At 45.4% G+C, this 21,953-nt stretch overlaps 1 protein-coding gene across 1 annotated transcript in view; it reads right to left on the bottom strand.

The window, feature by feature from the left end:
* OLFM3 (olfactomedin 3) overlaps window positions 1-21,222 on the bottom strand; it is a 178,853-nt gene extending 157,631 nt beyond the window's left edge. Inside the window, exon 1 of the mRNA XM_082227944.1 lies at window positions 20,665-21,222. Within this exon, the coding sequence (XP_082084070.1) occupies window positions 20,665-20,733 (69 nt within the window). The 5' untranslated portion in view covers window positions 20,734-21,222. The remainder of the gene's footprint in view (window positions 1-20,664) is intronic.
* Window positions 21,223-21,953: the final 731 nt, after the last annotated feature.

Here is a 21,953-nt window from a genome sequence, read left to right as displayed (position 1 = left end):
TGAAGATACAGGGGAATTCTCCTTATGAGAATCACATGATACTACATGAATGAGCAAGCATTGGTGTAAGTAACTGTAATATGAGCAAACTATAAAGAACTGTTTCCAGAGAGTTGACAGAAACTAAAACAAATGCCCCACAGCCGTTGATGCAATATTAAATAATAATTTGCTATTAAATCTTTTTTATTATTTATGCCAAGGGGGGGAAACACTTTTTTTTATAAAAAAGGATTCCCAAATGCACCATAAAAGCCTTTTGAAATTAAAACATTGGTTGTAAAATTACGGTGCTAAATGCCCCTGAATGAGCCTAGCCAGCCATGATTCAAGAAAAAGTCATTACCAAGGACAGCACTTGAAGAGATGCCAAGAGCAAGTATATATCTGAAGAGTTGTCCTTGATTGCTGTGGACCTCAATGCAAAGGGCCTCCCTTTCAAGTGCTTTTAAAAAGCATCCTCGTGAATTTTTATGTGGAGATGCTTTTATTTATCTGCAAAATGTATTAGTCATTTTTCTACCATCATGGCCCCAGATCTGGACATTTATACATCAGTAAAGTCCCGGAGTAGGGGACGTGGGTGGCGCTGTGGGTTAAACCACAGAGCCTAGGGCTTGCCGATCAGAAGGTTGGCAGTTCAAATCCTCACAACGGGGTGAGCTCCTGTTGCTCGGTCCCAGCTCCTAGCAGTTCGAAAGCACATCAAGTGCAAATAGATAAATAGGTACCGCTCTGGCGGGAAGGTAAACGGCGTTTCCGTGCGCTGCTCTGGTTCGCCAGAAGCGGCTTAGTCATGCTGGCCACATGACCTGGAACCTGTACGCCGGCTCCCTCGGCCAATAAAGTGAGATGAGCGCCGCAACCCCAGAGTCGGCCACGACTGGACCTAACAGTCAGGGGTCCCTTTACCTTTAGAGTCCTGGAGTAATGAGGCCGCAAGACAATCACTTCCACACCAAACATTGAAAACACTCTTACACCACTTTAACAGCCACAGCGTCCCTCAAATAATCATGGGAACTGTTGTCAAGAGACCCCCTCGCAGATCTATAATTCCCAGCAACCTTAATGAAATACAATTCCCAGGATTCTCTGGGAGGAGGCTAGGAGAGCTTGGGATACGTGGTGCGGATGTGAGCCATTTCAGCAAGCAACTCCTGGTACAACCTTGCTGCCAGGATTTGCACAGATTTTCTGCTCAGAAAATATTGCAGCTCTGGGTTTCTGACCTTCTTCACCACATCAATACCACAGGCAGCAGAAGATACCAAAGATCTAAGGCAAGGGTGAGCAGAAGCTAGCTTGGGCTCTCTGTCTGAAACTCTGGAGGGCTGCTTCTGGTCACTGTAGACAATATGGTGCTAGATGGACTAAGGTTCTGACTCAATATAAGGCAGTTTCCTATTGATAAATCTCTGGGTTATTTGACATAGATCAGCAAGGATTTCTGTACAAAAAGTACACACCCAAGGTGCAAAGTTTATCCTTCAAGGACAACACAATCCCATTCCAAACAAGCAACCCCACTATCCTCAAATGGCCAGATCTGCTGACCACCCATCCTGTCATGTCAATTCAGTTTCTGTTTCTCCTCACTGAACATATTAATGTCGTTTTAGTGTTTTCACTCTCCCCAAACCTTCAGTTAGAAATATGGCAAAATTAAAATGAACATAGAACAAGATACTTTGTTTCTGCTTGAAAACTGCACCTATCCAAATATGAAACCAAGTATAATTCATGAGATATGCTCTGCATTAGCTCTTTTGAAACTTATGGAAACAAATCAAAAGAAAGTCAACACCAACAAGTGCACAATAAGATCCGAAGTGTATATTCCAAGCCCTGTTTTGCCAGTGACAGGAAGGAATCACATGGTGCTCAAAACCCCTTTTTCATTAAATGAGCATAGATGCGTCTCCAGACATGCATCAGTGTCACAAAATCTGTCATCTTTTCTGACACCTTGGTTGGCTGTCCTGGCAGAGACTGAATAGACACAGACAGTGAATTATTTTCTCATGTCTTCCAGTGACCTCTCAAAGTCAGCCATGTGATATGGAGAAGCCTAGAATACTCTTTCTCTCACTATAGTACTACTGTGCATAAATAAAACCAGGGGTCAGCAAACTTTTTCAGCAGGGGGCCGGTTCACTGTCCCTCAGACCTTGTGGGGGGCCAGACTATATTTTGAAGAAGAAGAAAAATGAACGAATTCCTATGCCCCACAAATAACCCAGAGATGCTGTTATGTACTGAGTTAAATAGGATCCAAAATGCAGCAGTCTGATTGGTCCTAGAACAATAGGATTCAGAATGCAGCAGTCTGATTGGTCCTAGAACAATGCAGCAGTATGATTGGTCTGCAGAAGCCACCCAATCCAGCTCCAGATGGAAGTGAATCCACAACCTGATTGGCCTACAGGAAAAATCCAGAATTAGCCAATCACGTGCAGCCCATTGTGTAAATAATGTATATAAAGCAGATACTTTGGGGAAACTTTCATTCCTCCTCACCACTATGAGCTGAATAAAGAGCATGAAATCCACTCTCGACTCTGAGTATATTTCAGATGCATTTTAAATAAAAGGACACATTCTGCTCATGTAAAAACACACTGATTCCCAGACTGTCTGTGGGCCGGATTTAGAAGGCAATTGGGCCAGCTCCAGCTCCTGGGCCTTAGTTTGCCTACCCATGAATAAAACACTCTCACGTATAACTCTCATGCGTTGCAACACATTGGAGATAGTCATTTTATGGTATTTGCCTACCACCATCTAGTAATGGATGCATTTTAAGTGTGTGTGTGTGTGTGTGTGTGTGTGTGTGTGTGGCCAATGATGTGGCTGCTTGTTACATCAGTATTAGGATCACTTTCCTATGCCAAGTCAACTAGCAACAGCCTTCTACCACTCCATACACTCCACTACTGAGCTTTGGCCCATTCCTATTTAGTCCTTCTACAGATCAGCTACTGATCTGGTTTTCCCAGTAGTGATGTATGGAAGTGAAAGCTGGACCATAAAGAAGGCTGATCGCTGAAGAATTAATGCTTTTGAATTCTGGTGATGGAGGAGACTCTTGAGAGTCCCATGGACTGCAAGAAGATCAAACCTTTTCATTCTTAAGGAAATCAGCCCTGAGTGCTCACTGGAAGGACAGTTCCTGAAGCTGAGACTCCAATGCTTTGGCCACCTCATGAGAAGAGAAGACTCCCTGGAAAAGACCCTGATGTTGGGAAAGATGGAGGGCACAAGGAGAAGGGGACGACAGAGGACGAGATGGTTGGATAGTGTTTTTGAAGCTACCAGCATGAGTTTGACCAAACTGCGGGAGGCAGTGGGAGACAGAAGTGTCTGGCGTGCTTTGGTCCATGGGGTCACAAAGAGTCAGACACGACTAAATGACTAAACAACAACAACAGATCAGCCTGGCTTCTCTAACAGAAGCACAGCAGTGCATAGTTAACAGGAAAGATCATGAGAATTCACATCCTGTGACTCCGGAGCTGTCATGGAACTAAATCTAAGGTAGAGATACAGCTTAAACAGAACACCTTAAGTCAAAGGATGCTACAGGTTTCTGTGGGAGGACATGTCGTTAGTTTTGAAACAGCTTCACTTCTTTTTTGTTCATCTCAGCACACAATTCAAACAGCTGGTCTTAACCTTTAAAACATTTTACAGCTATGGGCATGGATACTGGGGCAGCCTAGTCAGATGGGTGATATATAAGTAAATAGTCACCAGTGAAGCCACTGCTCTGATGCCCAGGGTTCCTCCAGCAAAGCCTAGCCAATGTTTTAAGTAAAGGTAACCTGGTTCCATGCCACTGCTAGTGATTCTCTGTGTTAAACTTTTCATGGCCCTCCATATCTGCATGAGACAACCACAAGCATACAAAGCAGCCTTAGAATGACTTCATCTAGATAGCGATGGAGGATAAATTTATTCAGTCTGCATTTTAGAGGAAACTGGGCCTATTTTACAGATCCTGGACATATTGATGGATCAGAACACAGTTATAAATCAGATTACACACATCTCCAAATTCTGAAGCTCCGGTTCTAAAAATGCACACAAAAATGCATATTTTAAAGGGATATTTTTTGGGGGGGAAATGCAATGAAAAACCAAGAAACATGCATATTTTAGGGGAAGAAAAAAATAACACAGATTGGGATGGAACAGACCTGTGATTGAATATGTGCTGAAAACAACAACACAGCAATAGAACGGAATTAGGCTGATCCACCCATCCCTATATTTATCCCAGAACAGTCTTTTCTGGCAGGCAGTTGTGCTACCTGAGATCTTTTCCCCTGTAGATGTCAGGGATTGAACATGGGACCCTTCCTGCATGACCAGATATGTGCCCTGTCCTTGAATCCCTTAACTTCACAGCCCCCCCCCCATCTCCTTGTTCAGCTGCACTGCTAGAGACTGTTCCTCAGGGGCTCAGAGTAAGCACTGCCTTCCTCTTTCGTCATGGCATAAGATCTTTACTTACTTACCATGTATCAAATCCCTCCTAACAAGATCACAGGAGACAAACACTGATCAAAAATGGTCTACAACAGGTCTTCTCAAGCTGTGACCCATTAAGCCCAACACAGATCACCAGTCAAATATTGTGATCTATCATACACCATTTTCACCACCACCCCAGATAGCAAAAACAATTTTTTATACTGAATTCCTAGTGGCTGGTAGACTCTGTTCATGTTATGCAAAGGCACGGCAGAAATATATACCTGTATTAGAAATAGGGCAGAGCCAAATTTTGAGCTGCTTTTAATAAAATCTTTTTAAAATAATAATAATAATAATAATAATAATAATAATAATAATAATAATAATAATAATTTATTTATACCCTGCCCTCCCCAGCCAAGACCGGGTTCAGGGCGGCTAACACCAGGTATAAAAACAATTGATTAAAATACAACTTAAAAACAAGACTGAAATACAACATTAAAATGCAGCCTCATTTCAGTAGAAACTCAAATCAAAAACTTTTTTGGGATGAAAATGTCAAATCTTCACCAAGGCCAACTATCCAGACTGGTCCTACGTGGGCCAGAAAAAAAGCCAGGGAAGTCCCCAAATAGGAGTTCCATCACAGAAGAAGAAAGGAAAAAGGAAAGAGAGGGAGGGAATCAAGTTGATTCCAAGCCAAAGGCCAGGCGGAACAACTCTGTCTTACAGGCCCTGCAGAAAGAAATCAGATCCTGCAGGGCCCTGGTCTCATGAAACAGAGCGTTCCACCAGGCCGGAGCCAGTGTTGAAAAGGCCCTGGCTCTGGTTGAGGCTAATCTGACTTCCTTAGGGCCCCTTGGCTGTGAAAACCACACCTTGCTGGTGATGGGGGACTTGAAAGGGGACAAAATTTGTCCATAGTGCAGCAGCAAGCCACACTCCCCTCTATGCTAAGGTGGTGTACACACTCCTGTTTCCTTTGCACCCAAGCTGCTCCCGGAACTGGTTTGTGGTGCTGTGTACACACAACATTAGTCTTAATCCACATTGAGAAATGCTGTGTTTTGAGGTGCTTTCCCCCAATCTGATTTGAAAACATAAAACCATATGAAGACATTCACACACCCTTTCTGCCCACTAGTGTGGAAAGCAGGCTGCTTGGAAACACAGCCACATATACAATCTGAAACACAGATGGGGAATGGAGAGGTGGTTGGAGGATGGATGGTGGCTAACAGATTGAGGATGAATCCTGACAAGACAGAAGTACTGTTTTGGGGGGACAGGAGGTGGGCGGGTGTGGAGGACTCGTTTTTCCTGAATGGGGTAACTGTGCCCCTGAAGGACCAGGTGCACAGCCTGGGAGTCATTCTGGACTCACAGTTGTCCATGGAGGCACAGGTCAATTCTGTATCCAGGGCAGCTGTCTACCAGCTCCATCTGGTTCGCCGGCTGAGATCCTACTTGCCCGCAGTCTATCTCACCAGAGTGGTGCATGCTCTAGTTATCTCTCACTTGGACTACTGCAATGCGCTCTATGTGGGGCTACCTTTGAAGGTGATCCGGAAACTACAACTAATCCAGAATGCGGCAGCTAGACTGGTGACTAGGAGCGGCTGCCAGGACCATATAACATCGATCTTGAAAGACCTACACTGGCTCCCAGTACTACCTTCTCGGTAGTGGCGCCTACCCTGTGGAATGCCCTCCCATCAGATGTCAAAGAGAAAAACAACTACCAGACTTTTAGAAGACATCTGAAGGCAGCCCTGTTTAGGGAAGCTTTTAATGTTTAATAGGTTATTGTATTTTATTGTTCTGTTGGAAGCCACCCAGAGTAGCTGGGGAAACCCAGCCAGATGGGCGGGGTATAAATACTACTACTACTACTACTACTAGTTGGTAATGTGCAGACAGCCTGACTCTCACTCAGAGTAAGGGCACCGTGTTGCAAAAAGCGTTGCCCTCACTCTGAACTGGCATTACAGTGTGGTTACTATAGCCAGATCTGATTGGTTACATGGTATCCTGAATTTATCACACACACACACAATGTGATCCCCAATTGTCTGCAACTGCTACTCTCAGGAAGAAGGCACAGGGTGGGGGCAGGGAAGGAGCAATTAATGCAACTGGTAGATTCATCTGTTGTTTGCATTGCAATTACAGAATTACTCCCATGCATATGTTGTAATAGCTGACTTATGAGGTTTTTCAATCATCAAGGTAATGTGTGACAGTTGCAAATGCTGCATGATAAACATAGCCACACACATCCACTGCATAGGCAACATCTATTAAAAAAAAAGAATAAAAAGGTAACATTTTAAACTTATTGGGGTGGAGGAGATGTTTCTCGGGCTCCTGTATTAAAAGATGCTTGTACTGTTGTGTCTGTTTGCCATAGTTAAGTTATTCAGTGGCTGATGGGGGCACAATATTCTGACAAGATGAATTGAAGACACCTATTTTGAAAAAACCGTCCAGTGCAACTCTGTAAGCCTATCTTAGCAAGGAGCCACCTGACTCTCAAATAGAACGGTCTCATACGTTATGCATTGACAACCTAACCAGACATTATCTCATATCGCTCAACACACACGCTCCTGCAGCGCGGCACAAAATGTTCAGTAGCCAGCAGCGCTGTGGCCTCCCTCACACCCCATTGGGAATGGAAGGCAAGTGAGCCAAATTAAAATACATCCTCCAGTCTTACTACTTCTGGGCATCTAGACTCAATGCCTCCATGTTAGCAGCGAGAAATAGGTAAAAATAACCCAAGTGCCAATTTGGGTGTGTGGCGGCCATGTTTCTAATAATACCAATAATAATGCTTTATGCAGCATTTTCCAAGTGTTCAAAGAGCTTCACGTGCATTTTTAAGAGATGTAAAAGTGAGGGGTTATGGGTGTTTTGTTTCTGTTATTGTTCTTATTGTGTATTTTTATTTTGTATTTATATGCTGTGAACCACCCTGAGACCTTCAGGGGAAGTTTAATCAATAAAATAAGACAAATAATCCCTGGCAACAACCTGGTAAGCAAAGTTGGCATCCTTGTTGCCCATTCTGCAGATGGAAGGGCTGAGGCTGAGAGAGAAGTACCTACTGATGGCAGATTCAAACCAGCAACTTCCCAGTCAATAGTTCAGGCTCAGTTTTCAGTTCAACTTTGCTTAACAAAGGTAATTGTTTCACAGCCATCATAGGGGAGGGCTGGATGCAAGTTAAACAAAACATTTGGTCCAAGAAAAGGAAAAAGGCATTAGTAATCTCTGGCGCCCCATCACTTTCCTTATACTAAGTTCAAGCTGAGGCACAAAGCTGAAATAGTTGTAGAGTATGTGCTTTGAAAGCAGAAAGTCTCAGGTCTCCATGCCACAATCCCTAGAAGGAAGGATGGGAAAGCTCAGCAACAGGGAAGGGGTGTTTCTAAGACTAGGGTGAAACTGTGAAGCTCTCTTGTTATTTTTGCTATTGCTACATGTTTAAACTAGGGACGCGGGTGGCGCTGTGGGTTAAACCACAGAGCCTAGGACTTGCTGATCAGAAGGTTGGCGGTTCGAATCCCCGCCACGGGGTGAGCTCCCGTTGCTCGGTCTCTGCTCCTGTCAACCTAGCAGTTCGAAAGCACATCAAAGTGCAAGTAGATAAATAGGTACCGATCCAGCGGGAAGGTAAACGGCGTTTCCATGCGCTGCTCTGGTTCACCAGAAGCGGCTTAGTCGTGCTGGCCACATGACCTGGAAGCTGTACGCCGGCTCCCTCGGCCAATAAAGTGAGATGAGCACCGCAACCCCAGAGTCGGCCACGACTGGACCTAATGGTCAGGGGTCCCTTTACCTTTACCTTTACATGTTTAAACTAGTTATATTTATAATATTGAAGTGTGTGGGGGGTTTTTGGTATGTCATTATAGTTTTGTTTTGCCATGTTATCATGAAATGTTACAATTTTACTGTTTTGCCATGCTGCTATGAAATTGTTACTACGTTACAATTGTTTTGCTAAGTTATACTGACACTGTTACTAAGTGACTATCATTTTGCCAAGTTATTATGAAATTGTCACTAGGTTACTGTGTTGCCATGCTATTATGGAATTGCTTTTGTTGTGTTTGTTTCAAACACATCCCTGTTTCTTTGTTGTAAGTGGTTTTGAGCAGGATTTTTTTTTTTGCCGGGGGGGGGGGGGGAGCAAGCGGCATACAATTAAAATGAATGAATGAAATTTCTTGCATGAGACTAGGACGCAAGCCTGCCATTTAGAGTAGTTGATGACACTGGTGTGACTTCATACCTTTAAGTACCTGTATGAGCTTTAATACTGGCAGCCCTATATAGGGATTTTTTTATGATGGATGTTTGACTGTTTTGGATATTTTTGGTTACTGTTTGCTCTAGTTATCTCCCGCTTAGACTACTGCAATACGCTCTACGTGAGGCTACCTTTGAAGGTGACCAGGAAACTGCAATTAATCCAGAATGCGGCAGCTAGACTGGTGACTGGGAGTGGCTGCCGGGGCCACATAACACCGGTCCTGAGAGATCTACATTGGCTCCCAGTACGTTTCCGAGCACAATTCAAAGTGTTGGTGCTGACCTTTAAAGCCCTAAATGGCCTCAGTCCTGTATACCTGAAGGAGCATATCCACCCCCATCGTTCAGCCCAGACACTGAGGTCCAGCTCTGAGGGCCTTCTGGCGGTTCCCTCATTGCGAGAAGTGAGGTTACAGGGAACCAGACAGAGGGCCTTCTTGGTAGTGGCGCCTGCCCTGTAGAACGCCCTCCCATCAGATGTCAAGGAAATAAGCAGCTATCCTATTTTTAAAAGACATCTGAAGGCAGCCCTGTTTAGGGAAGTTTTCAATATTTAATGCTGTATTGTTTTTAACACTCAATTGGGAGCCGCCCAGAGTGGCTGGGGAAACTCAGCCAGATGGGCGGGGTATAAATAATAAATTTATTATTATTATTATTATTATTATTATTATTATTCAATGGTGAATCCCACTCCATGGTGTTAAATGGGCACAGGCTTTGTCAAGCATCTACCCATATGTTTATCATGGTATGTTTACCTATAGGTCCCAACATTCAAGTTCTGCTACTCAAGATCTGAGCAGGGAGCCTGCTAAGTAGTTCTGAGTAAAGAAAAAAAAGCATATGTACCATTCCTCAGCATTAATATTCATCCCTACAAACAAACTGCAAGATAACAGCCTCACTTAATCACTACGATAGGAAGCTGGAACAATCTGGTGTCACACACCATCACTGCTTGGTTTAGGGGAAATGAGACTTTTATTTCCCCAAAGACAAATCTTACTTTGTTATTTTCTGGCCTTAAAACCCCCAAATCACATTGTCACACATTTTACATCAGTTTGCTCATAGATCTGCTCTATTTGATTATACTTAGTACACTAACAGTGTAGTCCTATACACAGTGCAGTCGTGTACTCAGAAGCAAGTTCTATGAAATGCAATGGGTTTTATTCCAGGTAAATGGGCAAATGAGAGAGCAATTCACTGTGCAGAGTAGGTCTGCATAAAAGTGCAGAGGATTGCCCTGAGTGTCATGGTTTATTCCAGACCTGTACACTTTATGACTCACCAGGCCAAATGCTGTCCAAAAGCCATTTTTGATTTAGTGTTCTTGTACACTGCTAGGGGGAAAGCTGTAGTTCAGTGGGTCTCAGGTTCAATCTCTGGTGTCAGGCTTCGGGGAATCAGCTTCTCTCCCCCCCCCCTCATGGCAGTAGATAAACAGATCAAACAAAAGGAAAGTCTTATCAGTTAGTTTCTTTAATAAACACAGTGAGAGACAAAAGAAAGTGTCTACCCAGAATGGCGGTGCTCCCAATTAAGGCTTAAAGGTAAAGGTAAAGGGACTCCTGACCATTAGGTCTAGTCATGGCCGACTCTGGGGTTGCGGCGCTCATCTCGCTTTATTGGCCGAGGAAGCCGGCGTACAGCTTCCGGGTCATGTGGCCAGCATGACTAAGCCGCTTCTGGCGAACCAGAGCAGCTCACAGAAACGCCGTTTACCTTCCCGCCAGAGCGGTACCTATTTATCTACTTGCACTTTTACGTGCTTTCAAACTGCTAGGTTGGCAGGAGCAGGGACCGAGCAATGGGAGCTCACCCCGTTGTGGGGATTCGAACTGCTGACCTTCTGATCGACAAGTCCTAGGCTCTGTGGTTTAACCCACAGCACCACCCGCGTCCCAATTAAGGCTTACCCCCATTAAACTACGTCTTGTCATCTGAGCTTATACTGTCTGTGCTTTCTGTTCAGAGACTTCTTGAGCTCTTCCTTGACCTTGGAGAGAGCGGTTGAGGAACGCTGTCCAATGACTGTGAATCTGTTAACCTTCTATCTCCCAATGTTTCTTCTTCTAGCTGTTCCCCATCCAGTATACCCCAGCTTCTGCCTTCTGAACTAGATCCCTCTGCAAACCACTGTTCCAAATCTACATTGTCTTCCTGTTCCTGGGGAGATTCAGGATCAGGGGGAGGGGGAGGCTCCCACTATTCCTCCTCAGCACAGCCCTCCTCAGCACGGTCCCTGACACCTGGCAGGTCCAGCTAGGATTAAAACTCTTGGTTTGAAGCTCTGGAGAGCCTCTGCCAATCATTGTAAACAATACTGAGCTAGATAGACCAATAGTCTGACTCAGTATAAGGCTGCTCCTCATTTTCGCTTACTCAAAGAAGCTAATGACGTACATACCCTGGAAACATTCTATTTGCATGTTGCTGTTGTTGGACTACAACTTCCATCAGTCTGAAAGAACATCGCCGATGGTCAGGGATGATGGAAGATGCAGTCCAATAACATCTGGGAAGTCAATGTTTCCCACCCTTGTTTTAAAGGAACAGTACTAGATGTGGTCAAAGATGCAAAGATGTAATAATAATAATAATAATAATAATAATAATAATAATAATAATATATTTATACCCCGCCCATCTGGCTGAGTTTCCCCAGCCACTCTGGGCGGCTCCCAATCAAGTATTAAAAACAGTACAGCATTAGATATTAAAAACTTCCCTGAACAGGGCTGCCTTAAGATGTCTTCTGAATGTCAGGTAGTTGTTTATCTCTTTGACATCTGGTGGGAGGGTGTTCCACAGGGAAGGCGCCACTATCGAGAAGGCCCTCTGTCTGGTTCCCTGTAGCCTCACTTCTCGCAATGAGGGAACCGCCAGAAGGCCCTCGGCGCTGGATCTCAGTGTCCGGGCTTAACGATGGGGGTGGAGACGCTCCTTCAGGTATACAGGACCGAGGCCGTTTAGGGCTTTAAAGGTCAGCACCAACACTTTGAATCGTGCTCGGAAACGTACTGGGAGCCAATGCAGATCTCTCAGAACCGATGTTATGTGGTCCCGGTGGCCACTCCCAGTCACCAGTCTAGCTGCCGCATTCTGGATTAATTGCAGTTTCCGGGTCACCTTCAAAGGTAGCCCCACGTAGAGCGCGTTGCAGTAGTCCAAGCATGAGATAACCAGAGCATGCACCACTCTGGCAAGACAGTTCGCGGGCAGGTAGGGTCTTAGCCTGCGTACCAGGTGGAGTTGGTAGACAGCTGCCCTGGAGTTAACCTGTGCCTTCATGGACAGCTGTGAGTCCAAAATGACTCCCAGGCTGTGCACCTGGTCCTTCAGGGGCACAGTTACCCCATTCAGGACCAGGGAATCCCCCACACCCACCCGCTCCCTGTAAGCAAGAAGTTTGCATACTGAAATAAATAGGAGCTATACAAGATCTACTAGTTATCTGAGTTGACTTGCTCATGTTAAACAAGCCTATGGAGGCTTATGCAAGTTCAGTTAACTCAGATAACTAGTAGAACTCTTGCATAGCTCCTATTTATTTCTGTGTGTACAAATGGTTGCCAGTCTTACTAATGTAAGTAACGGAAGTCCCATAGTGGCACCATTTAGGGAGAAGAGAGAGGTCAGCTCCCATTCACTGTGTTTCAGACCATGGTGTGATTATTCCTAAGAACCTAACACCAGATCCTTATGAAGCATACGAAAAACCACAGCAAAGTATCTTAAATGCATGGGGGTGGTTTCAGACTAGGTCAATTAAATTTAGGTTCCATTGGGACATGCTTGGTATGACTCATATCCCATTGACTTTTAGTGGGATCCCAGTTCAACTAACTTAGTCTGGATCCAAGGTGATCCAAAGCTTTTTGTAATGCAATCCTGTCCATATCTAAGACCATATCCAAGTCACTCTAAGGCTTTTTTTCAATGTAATCTCAACTGTTTTGAAACTTGCTGAGAGTCCTGGCCTCTCCTCACTCACTGTCCATGAGCTGAGGATGATGCAGGCAATCAAAGCAGATTTAGAAAGCCAGCTGTGATAGAAACAGAAACGTAAAATTAAACCTTTCAGGGTCTTCAACTGGGTCAGGTGAGATTGAAAGAGGCAAAGCTGGTGGCTAGCTCTGATTTAGGACATTGAGCCATGCTAATCCAGATACTATGCACTTGGGTTCTTAACTGCACCTAGCAGTTAATGCAGGAATACATACAAGATATGTCAACACTGGCCTGGAGCAACTGCCAGGGTTTATAGGCTGGCCTGGAGAGTCAGTCTCAAAACTCCATTAATTCAAGTTCTGCATCTGCCCATCTTAAGGGGCCAGTAACATTTTAGAAAAAGGGTAAAGTTTGGAGTTAAGGAACATTCCTCAGGGCCTTCCCATTCCTTGGAGAAGTCTAAAGCATGTTCCTCAAGAGTCTGAGGGGTAGCAGTACTTCCCTGAGATTCAGGGGGCAGGGTGTAGAATCTAGGGTGAGCTTCCCTATTCAGGAAAGACCAGAGAGTGAGTTGAACTTTTCCTTGGAAAGCAGTAGCTTTGGGGGGCTCCACCTCCAAAGGCTCTCCAAACGGAGCCAGCGTGGTGTAGTGGTTAAGAGCGGTGGACTTGTAATCTGGTGAACCGGGTTCGCTTCCCCGCTCCTCCACATGCAGCTGCTGGGTGACCTTGGGCTAGTCATACTTCTCTGAAGACTCTCAGCCTCACTCACCTCACAGAGTGTTTGTTGTGGGGGAGGAAGGGAAAGGAGAATGTTAGCCGCTTTGAGACTCCTTAAGGAGAGTGAAAGGTGAGATATCAAGTCCAAACTCCTCCTCCTCCTCTTCTTCTCTTGGTTGAGGCCCATGATACCAGGTAGGTGTACCCTGTACATTCACTGAGCCATAAATAAAACTTGAAGTGGCACTACTCATAAAAACTGAAGACATGGAGTAGATTTCACATGCCCATGCACACACCACTATGGAATGGAAGGGGCCGCTGCACGCTCATTTCTTTCCCTCTTCTCTCCGAGAAAAGGTATGGACTGAACCCAGAGAAAAATGAGAGTGTCTGTAAAGATGGGGAGAGGTGCCTGCCCACTAAGGATCCCTCTAAAACCTGGAGCTGGTCCTGTTTCCAGGACAGAGTCTTGCCATGTGCCTCGGAAGTCCCTAGCTACTAGTGCCCAGATTAATATTTTGCAAAGAAGGCGACCACCTAGTCCAGGAACTTTGGTGGTGTTACAGCGTTGCATACTGAAGAGGTGCAGAGCCAGTGTGGTGTAGTGGTTAAGAGCGGTAGTCTCGTAATCTGGGGAACTGGGTTCGCGTCTCCGCTCCTCCACATGCAGCTGCTGGGTGACCTTGGGCCAGTCACACTTCTTTGAAGTCTCTCAGCCCCACTCGCCTCACAGAGTGTTTGTTGTGGGGGAGGAAGGGAAAGGAGAATCTTAGCCGCTTTGAGACTCCTTAAAAGGGAGTGAAAGGTGGGATATCAAATCCAAACTCTTCTTCGTTCATTCACTTCAAAGGAAGCAGTGTCTCTGTACATACACATCCACTTGTGTACATGCAACAACCCTTCGACCGAAATGCATGGAAAAACCTCTTGCAGGCAGAGGAATTAAGCACAGGGAAACTCCTCACTTGCAAGGGCTGGGAAGACTGTAATAACAATATTTCCCTTGGCAGCTTGGTGTTACTCAACTTAGAAACATTTCCTTCTGTTTGCCCAGAGTGACGAATTGGTTATGATTGAATGATGGCTTGCCTTGAGTGATCTCCGTAGCTCAAGCCTATGTACTGTACCAAGGTCAGAAGTAGCATTCTGCTTTCCAAAAAATAGCACAGAGATGCCATCTAGCAGTGACACTTAGGAATTTCCAGATCTTGAACATTTCCTTCCTTCACTATATATCAAACCATTGTGTAAAAGACTAGCATCCCCACCTCTAGTCTCAGTATCCCACCCCTTCCAGTATCTCAACAGCATGTAGGGGAGGGGAAAGAGTCCCTGGAGTGCATCATCAAATGAGAAATATATATACTTCCATATATATTATTCTAAAAATGGAAATTCTAATCAGTGGCTAATTAATACACACTGCATTTCAGCCGGAGTATCGAAATAAAACTGGTGCGCATTCATCAGCATTAAAAAAAACCTGCAGAATTAATTAGTGCTTCTTTTTCATTAATGTCTAAGTGCAGTCAATAGTTTGCTGTGCTGAAATAGGTGATTTAACCTAGCCCTGAAATCACACCTCTCTAGAAAATAAGTTAACTCAATAAAAATGGAGCCAGTGTGCAAAGACCTTAATTAGGGTCTCCCCCCCACCCGCCCCAGTAACATAGATCACCATGAGGTGGCGATACACAAACACTTTCCTACTGTTTAACCTTAAAGGACCTAAAACTTTGCCAGCACTGAAGCATTTAGACGCCTTATTCTGCTGACTTCTTGGAAATTATTGCAGGATTCTAAGAATCCAGCCGATGCCTCTTGATGAATAACAACAATGGATTCAGAGTGATGATTCTGTGTACCTTCATGATGCACCTTCAAAGAGCAATGCCATGCAACAAGGCAACACGTTCTCTGGTGTGACACACATCTGGGTAAGGCTGCAAGTGGATTATGTCAGGCAGTGAGTTAGGTATAGATACTATTTGCAGATAAGTGCAAGTTTATCTGATGATCTGACACTGTCTTTGGGGGATTTGTGTATCACTGTCACTACTTCCCCTTATCTCCCACGGTGCTGTAAAGTATTGTTATGAGTATAGGAGGCAGGGGGTGAGGGCTTGAGAGAAGCTGTATGTGAGATCCTTCTAACCCTTAAGTGTCAAAATGTAAACCAGACATTGTTAGAAACTCAGATATATAAGATAGGCACCAAAGGGCTCCTTAAACCCTTACAGTCACCAAAATGGAATGCCTAGCTGCCATTTGGAGACAAAATGGCTCTAAAGTCATACTTTTGCAAATGATGCGCTGACTGTGATTGATTCTCAGTTCAGCATATGGTTAGTTCGGATTACAACCTTGAGCTAGGTTGAGAGCTTTGAGGACTTAAAGGAGAAAAGTCTCTTGATCCAGGGGCAGTTGGAATATTGGCCCATTCTAACCTCTTTTTCTTAATGGTGACTGCTCCTGCTCAGGCTGCACAGAAAGAAAGCATTTTGGTTCCAGAAATCAATTCCGGTTTTCCAGATAAAATACAATTGATAGAATTACACAGGATGGTGCATTAGTGTACAAAAACAGTCCAGATCCAATGATCTCCAGGCATGCACCTTCAAATGGTGGAGATGTCAGGTGCCATTCTGGCTCCCAGGTATCTTCACTTGGTTGCACTGAAGCCAGGCTATATCCCTATGCTGAAATGAAGGGCAATTAAGAGAACAAAACAAAGGGGGCTCTGTGCAAGATGGGAAATGGGTGTGGCCCCTCCCTCAACTCAGAGATAGTTAGAAGGACAAAGTCTGAGTTGAGAGCTGAGAGTTTGCAGTGATGTGAGAGAGTCAGAGCAACATCTGAGGCTGGTTTGATTTCTGTTTGAATCCCATTGTATATATGTGTAAATAAACCATGTATCATAAGGACACCACAGTCTCCACTTTGTCTCATTGCAAAAGGAAACACAAAACTCTGGTTTAGGGCCTGGAATCTCGCACTGCTCAGAGATTGGGGCGGCATGCAACAGTATAATAACTCTAAAGGGAGAAGAGTTGCACCCAAGAAAAGAAAATGATTTGATAAACATTGCTGACTTGAAAGAAAGAAAGAAAGAAAGAAAGAAAGAAAGAAAGAAAGAAGAAAAGCAAACTCTTTCTCAACTCTGTCCATTTGACGTCTGAGATGTGTTTCTTGGAAACTCACTGGAAAACTTGCATTCTTGAATTCAGTAAGAAACTTGAGAAAGGCATTTTGCTTCAAGAAGCTTGCAAATTACATATGTATCTAGGTTTCCTGCGTTGCAGGGGGTGGACTGGATGATCCTCGGGGTCCCTTCCAATCTACACTTCTATGATTCTATGTATTTTCTCTACTTTGGTTCAGAAAATTCCAGGAGAGCTATGTTAAAGTGAAAACTTTAATCTTAGAGAACCTTATTTTTGTATTAGAATTCCATTTCACCATTTGCATCCAGAAGGATCCTCAAGGCACGATGTTCAGACTGATATGCTCCTTCTGCCGTGTAAAAACAGTTTTCACCTAAGTCTCTCTTTTTGATACCCCCCTAAAGCCCCTGTGTACAGAATGGAAAGTCGTTGCCATCACCTCCGCGTAGCAAGAAAACACTACCACAAAGGTTTGAAACAGTCCTGACCTCCCACTTCCAGTCTCATTTTGGCTCATCGAAACAGGTGGCTTACCAACATAGGCGTGGAGACTTTTTGCCAATGGCCACACTAGACATTGTAAGAGAAATGTTAAATAAACAAATACACGCAGCTGCAGGAGGCTGCCCTCAGGATGCAGATGTGGCAGGTGGAAAGGATCTAGCACTTAACCTCCGGCTTTTCTGCTCAAAATGGCAAAAGCTGGTTTTTCACTTGTGGGGAGGGGGCAGAGCTGCATTCCAGCCTCTTTTCCCCTGTGGGTGCAAAAGTAGCAGAGAGGAGGCAATTTTTAGTCCCCTCCCCCCCCAAAAAAACATGAGTGAAGCAGTCTCTCCCTCCGTCATTCCTCTGCATAAGCTTGCAACCTGCAATAGTAACTGGTTTTCAGTTAGAAATGAAACATTAGGAGACTGTTCCATGCTTGTCGATTCTGACCTTGAGTTTTGCTGAAACAAACCAACAAACAAACCTGATCTGACTGCATCTTGAATCCACTGGTGTTCTGCACGGATCAGGTCACGCCTGTTCCTAACTTGTTGCAGTTCCTTTGTTTTTTGGCCTCATCTCCCTCCCTCTCCTCTCCCTCTTCATTATATATATGGGGGTGGGGAACGGGGAGCAAAAGATTTCCTGGCCACTTAATTTGTTTGATGAAATGGGCAAGCAGCTCCTGAAAGCAAAGCTCATGCTAAAATAACTGTATCAATTTCAAGGTGCCACAGAACTCTTGAGGTTGGGGTTTTGTTGTTGTTCACTAAAACATACTTAGCACAGTTTCTAGAGGTAACTTTGGAACATTTGGTTCTGCCCCAGCTCTCAAACCTCTTATGGTGGAGCAATCCTGTACTTTGTTGTTATTCTTATTCACAACACTTTTAGAAAATATTGATTTGCTGCCTGAAGAACTGTGTGAAATAGAGAACATTAAGTGCCATTTTACCATAGCTGTCAACTTCTCCATTTTCTTGCAAGGAATCCTATTCGGAATAAGGGAATTTCCCTTTAAAAAAGGGAAAAGTTGATAGCTATGCATTTTACAGGTGAGGAAAGTGAGGACAACCAGTTGTACTGGGCATTTAAGCTCTTCCCCTCCTTTCCTTTCCTTTCCTTTTTTTTTGAGGGGGAGGGGCCCTTGATCAGAAACACTCTTGACATTATTAATATCATCATCGGGATCATTAGCGTTTCACCTTTTACGTATGTCGCTAACAAAAGCAAAAATAAAAAAGTTTTTCAAACAGTTCAGGAAAAAACCTAAAGATAACTTTAAAAACAAGACAAGACAAACACACCAGCTCACTGTGGAACTTCTCCAAAGAAAATAAGTTTATGTTTGTAGCCCAACGACTAATCTTCTAAAGGGCGGGGGGCAGTCCAGTTTTGCCTCTAACTCTTCTTTTAAAGGAACACATTTGTTGGAAGGAAAATAGGATGGCTTTCTTCCATATATATATATGTCTTACAGAGATGTAACTCAACACAGGCATCTGAGAAGCTGTGAGCACAATTTCTGTCCATTCACCCAGCGGCAAAGGCTATTGATAAAATGCTCACCAGGCTGGAATCCCTAAACTCTTTTTCAGTATACCAAGACTCAACACACTTAAAAGTACCATTAGAGAGAGTACGATCAAGACAATCCTGAGCTGCTCTCCTTTTTAACCTTAAACATAGAATGGATCAATAGTTTTATCAAAACTGTTTCTACAAATTGCTGGTCTGCAAAAGGACTCCATGCTTTCATAAAATCAGCACTACTGCGAACACACATTTTCTACAAGAAATGTTTGTGCTGTATTTACAATTCGTGACTTTCCCCATGCCCCCATACCTAAATCGTGTTTCCCCTAGTAAACCAATCTGAAGTTTCAGCTCAATCGCCAGTTTGAAGATTGTTTCTATATTTAAGCTGAACACCCTAGATTACATGCTTTTGATGTGAGCAATTCTGACATCCATCAAAACACAAAATGCTGTTTACAAGCCCCGAAAATAGTCCACACTCCTTGTTTGGCACTTCAATGCCTCCGTAAAGCATTCACCAGCATGCAGTGTGGAGACCACACACACCACGGAAGGCCCACAATGGGTATTTTATATCAGCAGATAGACATCAAGTCATCCAGTGGTGGCACACAATGCAAATCTTCCACTCCGTGGCTTCAGGTTTGTGCTGAACAGCACATGCAGTCGCCTGGCCTACTGGACACTTCACTCATCTCTTACTAATGGCTTTCGACAAGTCTCATTTTCAAGCTCTGATGGAATGGTTTTTCAAATTCCCAGCCCAAGCCAGGCAGCATCGGTTTTTTTGTGTTTTTAAGGGGCTGTCATTCAACTGCAGAGCAAAGCTTATTGCTCTCACAAATGTAACTGGGGAAAAATAATGGTGATGATGATGCTTCTCTGCAACCTGAGGGCAATTGCAATTGCACATGACTAGTGGAAGGGAAAAACCCAACCCCCCCTCCTCTTCTGCAATATAAAGGCACGTGCCTTTATTCTTCCTCTGGAGGGATGCTTCTCCCCATGATTCCAAAGGGCTACAGATTTTATGCATCCCCTGATCGCTATGAATAAACCCATCCCTTGTCCACAGCTAGGCTGTTCTGGTGTCATTTCCAGCTAAGGCTGGGACAGCTTCCAGAGTTCAACAGATAAGACATTGTCCATGGGGAAAGCAGCATTCCTGGTGTTCTAACCTGTATCCATCCGTCTCCTTTCCATGTGGGTGATCATCAACAAAACTTGTATAGTAAGATTTGGGGGAGGGGGAGGGAGAGGGAGAGGGAGAGGGAGGGATACCCAACAACACAACCAGAGCAAATCATCCAGGAAGAAAGGGTGCAAGCCAACATTAGCCGTATTCGCAGGAGACCCTCTGAATTCAAGGGGCTTCCTTCAAGGGGTCTCCTCTGAGCAGGATTGAACTGGGTACCACCCAGTGTTCGTTTGTTATTAGACTGGATAGGATGTGTCTCTCTCTCTGTGTGTGTGTGTGTGTGTGAGAGAGAGAGAGAGAGAGAGAGAGAGAGATTGAGAGAGAGAGAGCGCACATCCACATCCTTCCAACTGTTTGGGGGAAGGCAGCCTGCAGTGCCCCTCTGCTGTTTGCCTTATTGACCACTTTCCAACATTGCAAGGTGAATGCGCGCGTACACACACACACACACACACACACACACATTGCCTTTTCAAACAAGACGGAAAAAAGCAGCCCAGGCTGTGTTTGCGGAAAGCCCCACTCCATTCATTCCCCTCCCCTTTTGGCAAAAACTACAGCGCACCCATGACTAGGAAGACAAAAAGGATGCGCTGGGAAGCAAAGAAGCAGGAATATATACAGTATAAACAATCCCCTTCCCCCATTGCCTGCCCCATTAAAACAGTGGGGGTATGATTATGATTTTAAGAACTTAAGGAAATATCGCAGGAAGGGGGTCAACTAGTAGTTCCAGAGGCGAGAAAGAGAACGGGCAATGTTTGCGGAGGGTCCTTCCTCCTACATCTCCTACCTTGGAAGGGTCCAAGCCGGCCAAGAGAGCCACAAGCAAGAGGTTGAGGATGCTGGCGGAGGGCTGCATGCTGCTCCCGGGGCTGCTGGGCGGCTGCTGCTGCTGCTGCTCTTCCTCTTCTTCCTCTTCTTCTTCTCCTCCTCCTCCTCCCTGCTCAGCCTCTCCTTCATCAGTCACTGCAGGGACCCCTCTCGTCAGTGCCACTTTCTGCACGCCCGCCTGCCACAGCCAGGAGAAGGCGGCAGCGGGAGGCGGCGGCAGCGGCAGCAGCCCGGGGGACGCTCATTCATTCCGCAGGCATCCTTCTCGGAGCGAGGAGGGAGCGCGGCGGCGGGAGGGGGCGCCCAGTCCAGGCGGAGGGAGAGGGATGGAGAGAGCCAGCCGGCGAGAGGGCAGAGGGAAGCGGGCGGGCCGCGTCGCGCACGCCCCGCCACAGCCGCCTCTCCGCCCCCTCCTCCCTCCGCCGTCACAGCAGCCAGCCCACCCTGCCGGGGGGGGGGGAGGCGGGAGAAGAAAAGTTTGCCGGTCCCCTCCTGACTCCGAAGAGCGCGGAGCCAGGCGGGCGCTGCGCAGGGCTGACCGGCGGATGTGACATCACCGAGCCCTGGGGGCGGGGGTGGGGGTCAGGGAGGCAGCCGGTCAGCGCCAGAGGCCGTGGTTAGTGGGGGGGGGGGGCGAGCGCAAAGGGACGGTGTGGGGTGGGCGCTGAGGGGTCAGTCCTGACTTCTTAGCCCACCCACAACCCCTATGGAGACCTCGAGGTGCCTTCCAACATTTCTCCCATGCAAATAGGGATGTCCTAAGGAAAAGTGGTGGGACGTTCTGGGATCAAGTCAGAAAACGGGGTGGCTTCTGCGGATCCAGAACTCACTAGAAAATAGGGATACTTGGAAGGTCCATACCCTCCAACATCTCCCCGATGAAAGTAGGGACGTTCCATTCCATTCCCTCCAATATTTATCCCATGAAAATAGGGATGGTCTATCCCCTACCCTCCAACATTTCCCCGATGAAAATTGTTGTTGTTGTTTAGTCGTTTAGTTGTGTGTGACTCTTCGTGACCCTATGGATCAGAGCACGCCAGGTCCACTGCCTCCCGCAGTTTGGTCAAACTCATGCTGGTAGCTTCGAGAACACTGTCCAACCATCTCGTCCTCTGTAGTCCCCTTCTCCTTGTGCCCTCATCTCCGAAGAAAATAGGAATGTCCTATTCCATACCCTCCAATATTTTCCTGATGAAAACAGGGACGTCCTGTTCCATTCTCTCCAACATTTATCCCATGAAAATA

This window comes from Podarcis vaucheri, assembly GCF_965113315.1.
Source record: "Podarcis vaucheri genome assembly, chromosome: 6".
Taxonomy (NCBI): domain Eukaryota; kingdom Metazoa; phylum Chordata; class Lepidosauria; order Squamata; family Lacertidae; genus Podarcis; species Podarcis vaucheri.
Note: the sequence above shows the minus strand (reverse complement) of the source record. Positions and strands in the feature narration are given on the sequence as shown.